The sequence below is a fragment of the Nicotiana sylvestris genome, chromosome 3 (genome assembly GCF_000393655.2).
Source record: "Nicotiana sylvestris chromosome 3, ASM39365v2, whole genome shotgun sequence".
NCBI lineage: Eukaryota > Viridiplantae > Streptophyta > Magnoliopsida > Solanales > Solanaceae > Nicotiana > Nicotiana sylvestris.
Window position 1 is genome coordinate 87,265,062 of NC_091059.1, and position 12,905 is coordinate 87,277,966.

At 41.1% G+C, this 12,905-nt stretch overlaps 1 protein-coding gene across 1 annotated transcript; it reads right to left on the reverse strand.

Annotated features, from left to right (window-relative positions):
- Positions 1-441: 441 nt before the first annotated feature.
- On the reverse strand, positions 442-1,398 carry LOC138887629 (uncharacterized). Its single transcript, XM_070169396.1, has 2 exons — positions 710-1,398; positions 442-586 (listed from the first exon to the last, which is right to left on the reverse strand). Exons 1-2 carry the CDS (start codon positions 1,396-1,398, stop codon positions 442-444), a joined length of 834 nt encoding a protein of 277 aa, XP_070025497.1.
- Between the last annotated feature and the right edge of the window lie 11,507 nt (positions 1,399-12,905).

Below are 12,905 nucleotides of genomic sequence, written 5' to 3' on the forward strand. Positions count from 1 at the left end.
TCTTGTTGGCGGCTTCTACAGCTCCATTCATTTGAGGCCTATAGGCTGTGGAATTCTTGTGTCTGATTTTCAAAGTTTCACACATAGCTTTCATCAAGTCACTATTGAGGTTGGAGCCATTATCAGTAATGATTGACTCTGGAATCCCGAATCGACAAACAATGAGGTCGCGGACAAAGACTGTCACGACTTTCTTAGTTACTGCTTTGTAAGATGCTATTTCGACCCATTTGGTGAAATAGTCTCTGGCTACCAAGATAAACCTGTGTCCGTTGGAAGCGGCAAGCTCGATTGGTCCAATAACATCCATTCCTCAGGCGGGGAACGACCATGGTGAGCTTATTGTGTTGAGCTTGCTTGGAGGTACCTTTATCATGTCTGCATGAGTCTGACAGTGATGGCATTTCTGGACATACTGGATGCAGTTTGTTTCCATAGTCATCAAAAGTAACCAGCCTGGAGTATCTTCTTTGCTAAGACAAAACCGTTCATATGTGGACCGTAGGTCCCAGCATGGATCTCTTTTAGTAGCCTGGATGCTTCTTTTGTGTCGACACATCTCAATAATCCTAAATCGGGAGTCCTCCTATACAAGATTCCTCCACTGTGAAAGAAGTTGTTGGACAATCTCCGAAGTGTGCGTTTCTGAAAAGGATTAGCAAGCTCCGGGTATTCTCCCTTTGTCAAATATTCCTTGATATCATGAAACCAAGGCTTTCCATCTGCTTCCTCCTCGACATGGGCACAGTAAGCTGGCTGATTATAGATTTTCACCGAAATGGGATCAATGAAATTCTTGTCTTGATGCTGTATCATAGATGATAGGGTAGCCAATGCATCGACGAACTCATTCTGGATTCTGGGGACATGTTGGAAATCCGTCTTCGTGAACCTTTTCCTCAATTCCTGTACATGATGTAGATATGGGAGTATCTTGGAGTTCTTGGTCATCCATTCTCCTTGTACCTGATGTAGAAGCAAGTCTGAATATCCAATTACTAGTATCTCTTGAACGTTCATGTCAATGGTCATTTTGAGTCCTAAGACGCATGCTTCATATTCGGCCATATTGTTGGTGCAGGGGAACCTGAGTTTGGCAGACACCGGATAATGCTGATCGGTTTTTGATATTAGGACTGCTCCGATGCCAACTCCTTCGAAGTTTGCCGCTCCATCTAATAACATTCTCCAACCGTCATAGGATTCTGCAGTGTCTTCTCCTATGAATGATACCTCTTCATCAGGAAAATATGTTTTCAGGGGTTCGTATCCTCCATCTACAGGGTTTTTAGCAAGGTGGTCTGCCAGTGCCTCTCCCTTGACTACTTTCTGAGTTACGTAAACAATGTCGAACTCGCTTAATAGGATTTCCCACTTGGCTAGCTTGTCGGTGGGCATGGACTTCTAAAAGATGTACTTCAAGGGATCCATTCTCGATATGAGATATGTAGTATAGGCACAGAAGTAATGTCTCAGCTTCTGAGCTACCCAAGTCGAAGCACAATAGGTGCATTATAATAGAGAATACCGGGACTCGTACAGGGTGAACTTCTTACTGAGATAATAAATGACTACTTCCTTCCTCCCCGTTTCATCATGCTGCCCCAGAACGCAGCCGAAAGCTCTATCCAACACTATAAGGTAGAGTAATAAGGGTCTACCTGGCTCAGGCGGGACTAATACTGGTGGTGTTGACATGTATTCCTTAATTCTACCGAAGGCCTTTTGGCAGTCATCAGTCCATTTGGTAGTGGCGTCCTTCTTCAACATCTTAAAGATTGGCTCACAGATAACTGTAGACTGTGCTATGAATCAGCTGATGTAGTTAAGCCTCCCCAAGAAACTCATCACATCCTTCTTGTTCTTTGGCAGTGGTAGTTCTTGAATGGTTTTGACTTTCGATGGATCCAGTTCTATTCCTCAGCGGCTCACAATGAACCCAAGTAATTTCCTAGTAGGAACCCCAAATGCGCACTTTGTGGGGTTCAGTTTCAGGTTATACCTCCATAGTCTATTGAAGAATTTCCTCAGATCTTCCATGTGGTTAGTGGACTTCTTGGATTTGATAATAACATCGTCCACATATACCTCTATCTCCTTGTGTATCATATCATGGAAAATGGTAGTCATGGCCCTCATGTAGGTGGCCCCTGCATTCTTCAGGCCGAACGACATCATCTTGTAATAGTACATTCCCCACGGCGTAATGAAAGTCGTTTTCTCACATCTTCTTCATCCAACCAGATCTGATGATAACCAGCGAAGCAATCTACAAACGACTACAGCTCATGCTTGGCGCAATTGTCAATCAGGATATGTATATTTGGCAAAGAGAAGTCATCTTTCGGACTGGCCCGGTTGAGATCCCGTTAGTCGACACAGACTCTGACCTTCTTGTCCTTCTTTGGTACTGGCACAATATTGGCTAACCATGTCGGGTATTCTACTACCCTGAGGACCTTAGCTTTGACCTGCTTGGTGATTTCTTCCTTGATTTTCAAACTCATATCACGCTTGAACTTTATGAGATTTTGCTTTACCGGTGGACACATTGGATCGGTTGGCAATTTGTGAGACACAATAGACGTACTCAGACCAGTCATGTCATCATATGACCAGGCGAATATGTCCTCGTACTCCTTTAGAAATTCCATGTATTCTTTCTTTTCTGATGGCGATAGGTGAATGTTGATTTGTGTTTCCTTGACGTTTTCTGCATCTCCTAGGTTGACAATTTCGGTCTTGTCCAGGTTGGACTTAGGCCTGTCCTCAAAGTTCTCAACTTCTTTGATAATCTTGTCAGGTATGTCATCTTCCTCTGAATCAATGTCCGTTTGTTGCATTGTCTCGTTGCATGTCACAGTCATTGGTTCATCAAGATAAGTAATAGTAATGATGTATTGGTAAATTAAGGAGAGAAAATGATAGCAATAAATATCAATTCATAAGAAAAATCAAACATGCTTTTGATAAATTGTAACTATTTTGAACATCGAAGATCTTATTGTGGGAATTGAAAAATGTGAGAAGAAAATCATTTAGTAAATAAAAACAGTGAATGATGCTTGTTTTAGACTTACTACCCCGAGGCTCGTCGGGCTTTGGTTGTCCTGATAGTCCAGTTATTGAGATGTGCCCCTCTGCTCACAGCCTGTATGGAAGGGCCTTCCTCCCCCTCCTCCTTGAGAATAATACAATAGTCCATATCATCGTCCTCTAAAAATAAGTTCTTCACACCTGCAAGCGTTTCTTCTTCATTTGACCCATAAATAATGTCAGCCTGTTGGAAAGTCTGCTCCAGATTTGGTATTGGCTGCTCTAATGGATAGTAACGACCGCGCCATGGTGGCGACCAGTTGTTGAATTCTTCCAAAGTGTATTCATATCCCAAACCGAAGGTAGTGCCATGTTTCTTGAGTTTTATGGGTTTAGAGATTCCTTGGGGGTTCTTGCCGAGACCTTTTCCAGGTTCGTACCCACTCCAACTTAGTATACTCTCGATTTTGCTATCCCACTATTTGTCTTTGTTGATAGCATTTCCCCGTTCGATATGGTGGTAAGTTTCTCCACCTAGTTTCCTTCTTCCCTCAATCGCCGGAATGGTTTGGCGACTGTATATAGGGTTGCTACGGTTGTCATGAATGATGACTTCCTGGTGATTCCATTCGAACTTTACTGCCTGATGTAGCGTTGATGCTATGACCCCAGCGGCATGAATCCATGGCCGTCCTAGCAGCAAGTTGTAAGACGCTGGTACATCTATCACCTGGAAATCGACCTCGAACCAGGTTGGTCCCATCTACAAGCATAGAATAATCTCGCCAATGGTGGACCTCTGAGAACAATCGAAGGCTTTCACATTGATTGCTCCATCTTTTATCTTATGCAGCCCTAAACCTAACTTATTGAGTGTTACTAGCGGACAAATGTTAAAACCAGAACCTCCATCGATCAGGATTCTGGTGATGAAATAATCTTCGCATTGCATGGTGATGTGAATTTCCTTGTTTATGCTTCTGCTTGATTATATTCCAATGACATATTATGGTTAATTGATGAAAAATAGGCTTTAATTGTGATATGTATACATTGCAGGATGAGGAGCCTATATGATGCTTTCAAGAGGATATTGGAATGATTTATGAGCAAGAAAAACCCCTCGGAGTCGATTGCACGCTAGGACGAGATGAAAAAATGGATGAAATAAGCTCCAGGTGCGCGAAGAAACGCGCGAAGTCGCACAGTAGTTCGCACGTAAGAAAGGCTGAGGCAGAATCATGGAGAGAAACCCACTTAACCTCTATAAAGTCAAGCTTGCCCAAGGTTAAATCAGAGAGGGTTTTCATAGTTTAGGGCAAGAAATAGAGAGGCAAGAGGCAATGAGGACGTTTTTGAGAGGAAAACACAAGCATAGAGCCGCCGTGGAGGCCGGAATTCATCGGGTTTCATCTTTCTTCCTCCAAACTTAGTAATTTTTATGTTTCTTTGTATGAGTTGTTGTTTTGCTACCATGTCTATGTGGAGCTAAACTTGACGTTCTAGGGTTGTGGTTCTTTCATGACTATTGTCATTCGGATATTGAGTTTGATTTCTTAGTTTATAATATTGGTTTATTTATTCAATCATGCACTTAATTATTTGATTGCTTGATCACCAATTGAATACTATCTACGAATTTTGAATTGAACTCGAAAGTGGGAATTCTAGATTGCATATAGGATTGAATAGAGCAAGTTCTTGAACCTGGGCATCGGGGAACAGATTCGCGGTTAGGATAGACATATACCTAATTACCTTGCTTGGTTGAAATACGGGAATTGTAAATGCGTTCTTGTTGATCTTAATTCCATAGACATATAGGCATTGAGTTGACTTGAATAGGCGAGTAAGAACTCGACAGATTCTTATGAGCAATATTAACCCTGTCAACCAATAAACTAGATAAATTAGTTAGTCAATTTAATAGAAGAATACAATAGGATTGTTAGATAGCCCATAACCCTAGATCATTTTCATTACATTGATATCATAAAAATCTGCTATCCTTTGGCTCAGAGTTCATTATTTATTTTCTTTTTATTTTAATTAGTTTAGAATCAAATACTTCTAGGTTTAATTCTTGTATAGATAATTAGGATAGTCTAATTTAGTTAATAGTTAATCACAAGTCCTCATGGGATCGACATCCGACTTTTAGTCACTTTATTACTTGACGACCGCGTATACTTGCGTGTGTGTTTGGTCGCAACACCTAGCCCTTCAGGTGGCATCTCGTCCTCATGAAAAGTGATCTTGTGGCTTTCGAGCACTTGTCCTACCATATTAGCCACTTTTTCCGCTAGTGATGTTACTTGGTACGTACGCTTCATTCAGCACCTTCAATAAAGCATTCTTATGTGTTTCAGAATTCTGCAGCAAAGAAAGAATGGATATTTGTGCCGGCGTCTTGTTTAACTGGTCGATAACCGAATATTTCTTGGCCTGTATTTTCCTCCAAAGGTCGTTCGGACCTGTCTCAATGAGGGGTGGCCAATTAGAGGCCCTGCTTGCTTGACTCAGCTAGATGTTAAGGGGTATAGACTCTACCAGTCCTTGTCATACCTTGTGCCGCGGTAGTTTCTTCAATCCTGACCTTGCCTTTCCTTCTCGCCTCGGCTGTATAGTCCCAGGGTACAACATTTGTATAGAATGGTGCCATGGTTGACATCTCCACTGGGATCAGTGCGACTATCCTTACTCCGAACGGAACATGTGCCTTGGGTGGTAAGACTGTCACCTCAAATGGTGCGGGTGCATTTACTGGAGACACAAATTCAACCTCAATCGGTGCTGGTATCTTTTCGGATAGTGCTGCTTCAAACTCGAGTGGTGCAGACGTATTTACCTCAGCGTCCTCTGACGGTTAGATCTCGACTATGATTGGATTGAGAGTAATTGTCAGTTTTTTTGGGTCATCACCTTCTGCGACTAACCCGATTGATCCCTCGGGATCCCAGTCATCTTCTATTTCAATCATATGGATACCTCCACCCTTGTGGTCTGGAAGGGGGTTGTTGCGGACATTTGGAGTAGGTTCCTTTGCCACAATGATCTTGTTATCAATCAAGGATTGTATCTTGTCTTTTAAGGAACGACATTCATCGATGGTGTGCCCTTTCATGCCGGAGTGGTATGCACAGGATTTGTTTGGGTTAACCCACTGGGAAGGATTCTCAGGGGTTGCAGCAGGGATGGGGGTGACATAACCAGCAACTTTGAGTCTCTCATACAGCTGGTCGATGGGTTCAGCGATGGCTGTATATTATTTTAGAGGTTTGCGATCAAAATTAGGTTGGGGTCTAGGGAAATTTTGGCATGTAGGGGGTGATTTGATAATGGGATAGTTGAGCATTGTAAGTTTTGTAGACATGAACGGGTTAGGAGTATCTGGGTGAAGTAGGTTGATATGTAGGAGGTGGAGATGACTGTTAAGTGGGTGGCAGAGCTTGGTATGAAGGTGAGGGTGCTTGGTAATTTGGGGTTGGCTGGTATGTGAGTGGTGGTGTTGGATAAGTCTGGTATTTGAGGGGAGACTTGGTCCTTTGTGCAACCATCACGACCCCTACGTCCCTTTTCTTGGATACACCACCGGACTGTAAAGCCTTATTTGTAGCTTGTAAGGCCTCGAAGTTTGTAACCATACCGCTTTTGATACCTTCTTCAATTCTCTCACCTAATTGATAATGTCGGAGAACTTGTGGTTCTCAATCATCATCAGCCGCTCATAGTACTGCGGGTCCTGAGCCCGGACAAAGAACTTGTTCATTTGCTCCTCTTCTAAGGCGGGTCTGACCTTAGCAGCTTCGGACCTCCAGCGAGTAGCATACTCGCAAAATGTTTCTGTGGGCTTTTTCTTCAAATTCTGAATATAGAACACGTCTGGTGCATTCTTTGTATTAATCCTGAATCTGTCCATAAAGTCAGATGCCATGCCTACCCAGCTTGACCACTTCTTGGGATCTTGGCTGATATACCAAGATAATGCATCTCCTTTCAAACTCCTCATGAACAGCTTCATGTGGATTCTTTCATCCTTTCCTACTCCAACCAGCTTGTCACAATAGCCTCAGATGGACCCTTGGATCACCCGTGCCATCAAACATCTCAAACTTAAGAGGTTTGTACCCCTCAGGCAGTTCGACATCAGACTTTATGCAAAAATCCTCATAGTTCAGCCCCTCGATTCCTTTACTTCCTTCAACGCCCTGAATCCAGCTGGTCAGTTTCTTAAGTTTCTCGGCCAAGTTCCTGATAAGCAGATCCTTCTCATCATACTCAGGTGTGCATGAAATCGGCTGGGTGGAGTGTGGCATGGTCTCTATATAGATGGGAGTGTTATGGTGGCCTAGTGTATGGGTGTGGAAATGGTCGTTTGTGGAGTTTTGAGGTTCTAGGATGAGTAGTGGAGCATTGTTTGGGGTATGTCAAGTGTTACATTAGTTCTTTGATGGAGCAATGTGATGGTGAGGAGCGGGATGATTCTGTTGTTTTGGGATATTTTGAGGAGGTGTCGGGTTTTGAGTGTTGGGGAAGTTGGTATCTGGGGTGTTAAGGGAAAATGACAGGTTTGCCAGATTCTGAACCTGATCGAGCTCTTCCTGGAATTTTAGCAGTTTCTATTCAAGTTGTGACATATTCTTGTTAGGAAGCCGATTACCCTGGCTATCAGTGGCCTCTATCCGTTCAGCGGTGTTCTCCTTCCTGATGTTGTTCAAATCTTCCATCTTGCCTTTGTTCTTGCCTTTAATGGGACTAAGAAGTGGAGTGGGTGGAGGGCCCTTGGATCTTGTGAAATAAGATGATGATGCCAAAGTGCACGAACTAACCTTTGGGGAGGGGAATAATAAAACAAAAATAAAACAAAAGGTAAGGATTATAAAAAGTATTGCAATATTTAAACATATAGTGCGGGAATGTAAAGCGTATCCTAATTTGGGAACCTTTTTGTGCCCGAGGTAGGTCTAGCGACAAATTAATTTGGAGAACTTAGAATGCTAAATGCCTCATTTTATTGCTAGAAATAGACGAATCCCAAAACAACACTAAATAAACAAGAAATAAAAGTCACTAATGGCCATTGGCCTTATTACATTCATAAAGCGAAAAAGCAAATTCCTATCTATTTGGTCCTAGAAGGACCTTCCTCAGGTTGAATGTTCTCATTGATCAAATCCTCCAGTTCGCGTAGGTTCACCAATAAAAATGCCTTTGATAAATGTTCTCCTTCATTCCCTCAGCGTTCTGGCAATCGGTGACTCTTTTCCTCACCTTTCCTTCCAATTCCAACAGGTTGTATTCCATATATTCTAGCTTTTCGCTGGGTTTGGCAGCCCTCTCTTTCCATTCGTTGATTTGGTTATTTGATGGAAGATTCCTCCACCAGTCTAGCAAGAGTGAGGGTGTGCTAACCATACCAAAGCTGGGGACCTCGTGCCTCATATTTCTGCAAGACAAACAAGGTTAGGCCCTTACCCCCACCAGACTAGACTATTTAATATCAACAATTAGCATGAAGCATTTAGTTCTCTAAATAAATGCACAGAACATGATGATGTCCGCTTGGGTTTAGGGAAACCCAGTGGACTTTTAGACAAGGCTATCTTAAAGGATAATTATGTGGACTACATAACTGACTCAGCTAGGTTTGACCATGATGCATGCACAATTTAAATAGAGTAAGGTTTCTATGGGGTTTTAGACTGGTACCCTTGAGCGGACAACTCAAGGGGGGAAGTCACGGAACTATCCACTGCACCGCTGGTCGACAAGTTTTATCGCAAATGCGCCTTTCCGAATTTAGGGGGTAATGATATAGGAAGACCACAACCACTCATCAAGCGTTGCTATAGTATTTGTTTGGCACGAGTGGAGTATGATGTTGAGCATGATTATGCAATAATTAAAAGCATGTTGACATGTATTTGCACGTTAAGAAAGCGATAAATACAATAGTTTCATAAATTTAAAGCAGTTATACAGGAAGGAAACAAGAAATGATATGTCAGTTTTGCTTTTGAAGAAGAAATTAAATGCTTAAAGAAATTAAACAAGTAATTGCACATAGGGTACAAAGTCACAAAAACAATCTGTAATGGTAAAAGCCTAAAGTTACCTAGTAGAGTCGACATGCTGTCGGGCCCCCTTTTCCCCTTTTGCGGAATTGGGTTCATGACATTTTTGCTATGGGCCGACTCTTTCCTTTTGGGAAAGGGGTTTTGTAATTTTGAAGAGTCGCCACCTAATGATTTTAAGGTGCGTTAGGGCACCTACAGGGTTCATTTCTAACTATGTTTGATAACCAGAGACAAGGTAAGGGCTTGAAATTATCTCAAGGGGAAGGTGTTAGACACCCCTCAGGATCCACTAGTGTGGTTCTCGGCCAGACAGTTTTTTGTGAATTTGTGCAATTAACAAGTAGACAAGTAGGGCTCAAATAGTAAGGAGATTTGAGTTTAAGTACACGAGTGTTTGAAAAAAATAGTGAAAAGCAACATTTTTGAGAAAAATTACAATCTAAGCCTAAAAGGGGAGAGGGTCCTAGGTTTTATAATAATATGGATCACATAATACCTGGTATAGCACTCCTCAAAAGAGGGGCTACACGTGGTATTAGCGCACCGGTCATTCATATCTATATCTACCCTTTCCTGCCCGTGAAGGTAATTAAAGCGAGGGTTGGTATCGACCCCTATTGCATGATGTTACCCATCCCTTCCTATCAGTCCCGGGGGAATTTAGGACTCCTACCCTATAAGAAGGAGGTTCTAGGTAGACCCTCTGGTTTAAAGGCAAAATACTAAGGCGACATAAAAAACAGGTAGGACCGCATTTAAAGGGTGAAAACATAGAAACAAGTATAAGGCTCAGATATACCTCCACAAATAATGCACATGTACATCATGACTCATACTCCATTAAGGTCCATATTTGAATTCTAAAGCATGGTATCTAATTGATATCAGTAGAACCAGATTTATTACATGACTCAGAAAAGAAGTCCGAATCAGGTTTGCCTACTGATTTTAACAATTGATAATTAAGCAAAGGCAATTCTACTTTTATTTAAGTTATTACCTAAGGCTTGCCTAGGCGTAAAGCAATATGCAGTAGTTATTCAGAATTAAAAGATGGTTTGGAAATTGTTTTACCCTATGAGCATGATGTTCTAGTCAAATACAAAGATTATTACCAGCTAAATCAAGTGTGAAGCTGTTTTTACCTCTTTTATAATCAACATTTTACACTAAGTGTGAATGCAAGTGCAAATAAGATCCTAAAACATGGTGTCTAAGGCGCATATATAAAACTCATGACTCAGAATTCCTAGAGTTGAATTTCTAAATGCATATGGCAGGATTGCAGAATTTCCTAAGAGCAAGATTTCTAAATGCACATGGCAGGATTGCAGAATTTCCCTAAGAGCAGGATTTCTAAGTGCATAGACATAGAGCATGGATCAATGAATGAGGTGCTGAAGCAAGAAACATAGGCCCTAAGAACATGATTTCAAATGCATTGTATGAATCCTAAGCATAGTTTCTATTGGACAATTAGGAATATAAACCTAATAACATGTCTTCCACCCTTAACAAATTATAGCATGCATATTTAACCTATCCCTTTTTACTAACCACCCCAATACTTGTTTACAAATTATTACAGACCATGTGATTGAATTACATAAGTAGAAATGAAAAATAAGAAGTTACAACTATAGGAAGCCTGATTTGGACTTCCTCTCTGAGTTATGTAATAATTCACCTCAAATGCCAATGTTGTTCCATAGCCTCTCTTATATCTAGGTATGTCGGAGTTCCTTAAGGACCTTAAGGGATCCGGGGCAGTGCTTACACCCAGATTGCATAACCAAACAGAGTGAGTGCAGTGCGGAAGGGCCAGCTCTTATGTGTCCAAGTTCAGAGGGAGCTCTAGGGTCCCAAGGCAAGGCTCACACAAAAGGGGCAGAACCTAGTAGTCTAAGAGTATATGTGAGAGTGCTTGACATAGATTTAAAGGAGTTGAGTTGGAAAACAGTTTTGAAAATAACATTTTGAAATAAGTTTGTAAAACAACAGAAGAGTTGCTTAGTGAAAATAGTTTTTTTTGAAAGGGAAATGGGATAGGAGCAACAATGTACATAAAACAAGTTCAGAGAGTAGTACAACTTCAGCAGTTACAAACAGGGAAGTAAGGGTTGGGGACATTGAGGACCCAAATCAAAAACACATAATTAGTCATGAATTAGTGTTAATCAAGTACATTAGGAGACATACTAGTTGAGGGACATAAACAAGAACAAGTCAACATGCTGATTACATTTTGTACGGGGGGGGGGGGGGGGCAGAAATTTAAGCATGTTGAGTAAAGCAGTAAACAAGAAGTGCAATTTAACAACATGAGCCATTAAGTTAGTGCAGAAAGAGACAAGGATTGACAAACAAGGGAACACATAGAGTTGAGTTGTAGAATTTGAACTAGGAACATACCAGTTGAAGAAGCAAAGTGCAGAAAAAGTAAAGCAATTAGAGTTTCACAGCCTTGGCTTTCAGCCAGCTAGACAAAGTAGTAGCACAAGTAGTAGAGAAAGAAAAGAGAGTTTGAGCAAGGTCTGGAACAGCCATAGATGGCCGAAAATAGCATAAAAGACCATAGATAGAAGTTGAGCAAGGTCTGGACTAGATCTCTTCGAGATCATTTCACGAAATCACGAAAACGGGCAACCAAGAGACGTAGGAGACAAATACATGTCTCAAACAACCATGGGAGTCCTGGATTGAGTGAGGATTGAAAAGATTAGGGCTAGTTTAGGTGGCGGCGACTAGGGTTAGCTTTAGGTTTCAGAGAGAGTTGGAGAGGAGAGAGGATTCAAGGGCGGCGGATTGTGAGAATGAGAGGGTTTGGGGGGGGGGTCGTTTGGGTTAAAAAAGGTTAGAGTGAACGGTGGCCGTTGATCTTTGTGATCAACGGCCAGGATGAGAAAGGGGTCTGGGTTGAGTAGGATTTAATTGGGTTAGGGTCGGGTTTTAATTAGAAATTGGGCTTGGGAAATTGTGGTTTGATTTGGCTATTATTAAAAGCCAATTTGGCTACATTTTAAATAGCCATTTCCCCCTTTTTAATTTATAAAAATAGTAAATAGTTTCTGAAAACTAATTTAAAGTACTAAAATAATTTATAATACATAATCAATAATTTAAAAATACAGGATCCAATTTTATGCGTATAAAACATAATTAAACCTTAAAAGGGCTAATATTGTAATTATGTGCAATTTAGTTTTAAAAATACTAAAAAAAATTGTAAAAATATGTAAAAATTACTTAGCCATACTTTGGCATAAATAAAATTCAGTAGATGAATTATCAAAATAATAATTTTGGAAATACTTATTGGGGATTTTATGGGTAAAAAGAGAGAAAATAAATCAATTTAAAACTTTAAAATTATGGGAAAAAATAATAAAACACTTGGACATGCTTATATATGTATGTATATGCCATTTTGAATATATTTTGCATTTTTAAAAAATATATAGGAAAAAATTAGATATCAATACGTACTTACCAGTTGAGAATAATGTTCTGGGCCTCGGAGTCGTGACTTACCAGTTGAGTTCCGTAATAACCTTTGAGAGGAAATTTGCTTGGGGATCTGTGGGTGGGGGATGCTTTTGATCTCTTGAAAGCAGTCTCCGAGCGAAGACTTTCTCATACTCGGACCACCCGGGAGCGCATTTGAGTGTAAATAGCCTTATGGTGCTGTAGATAGATTCTGGAAAAGGGTTTGGCCAACCCTGGATGGCATCCGGAACCAGGTTCACACGGGCGATGTTCGGAAAGCGCTCATTTCCCCAGGGCCTGATTCCC

Coding starts and splice junctions, on each gene's coding strand:
- LOC138887629 (XM_070169396.1), bottom strand. CDS start 1,398: ATGCCCACCGACAAGCTAGCCAAGTGGGAAATCCTATTAAGCGAGTTC. Junction 587..709: donor GAAGCAGATGGAAAGCCTTG/GTTTCATGATAT, acceptor AATCTTGTATAG/GAGGACTCCCGATTTAGGAT.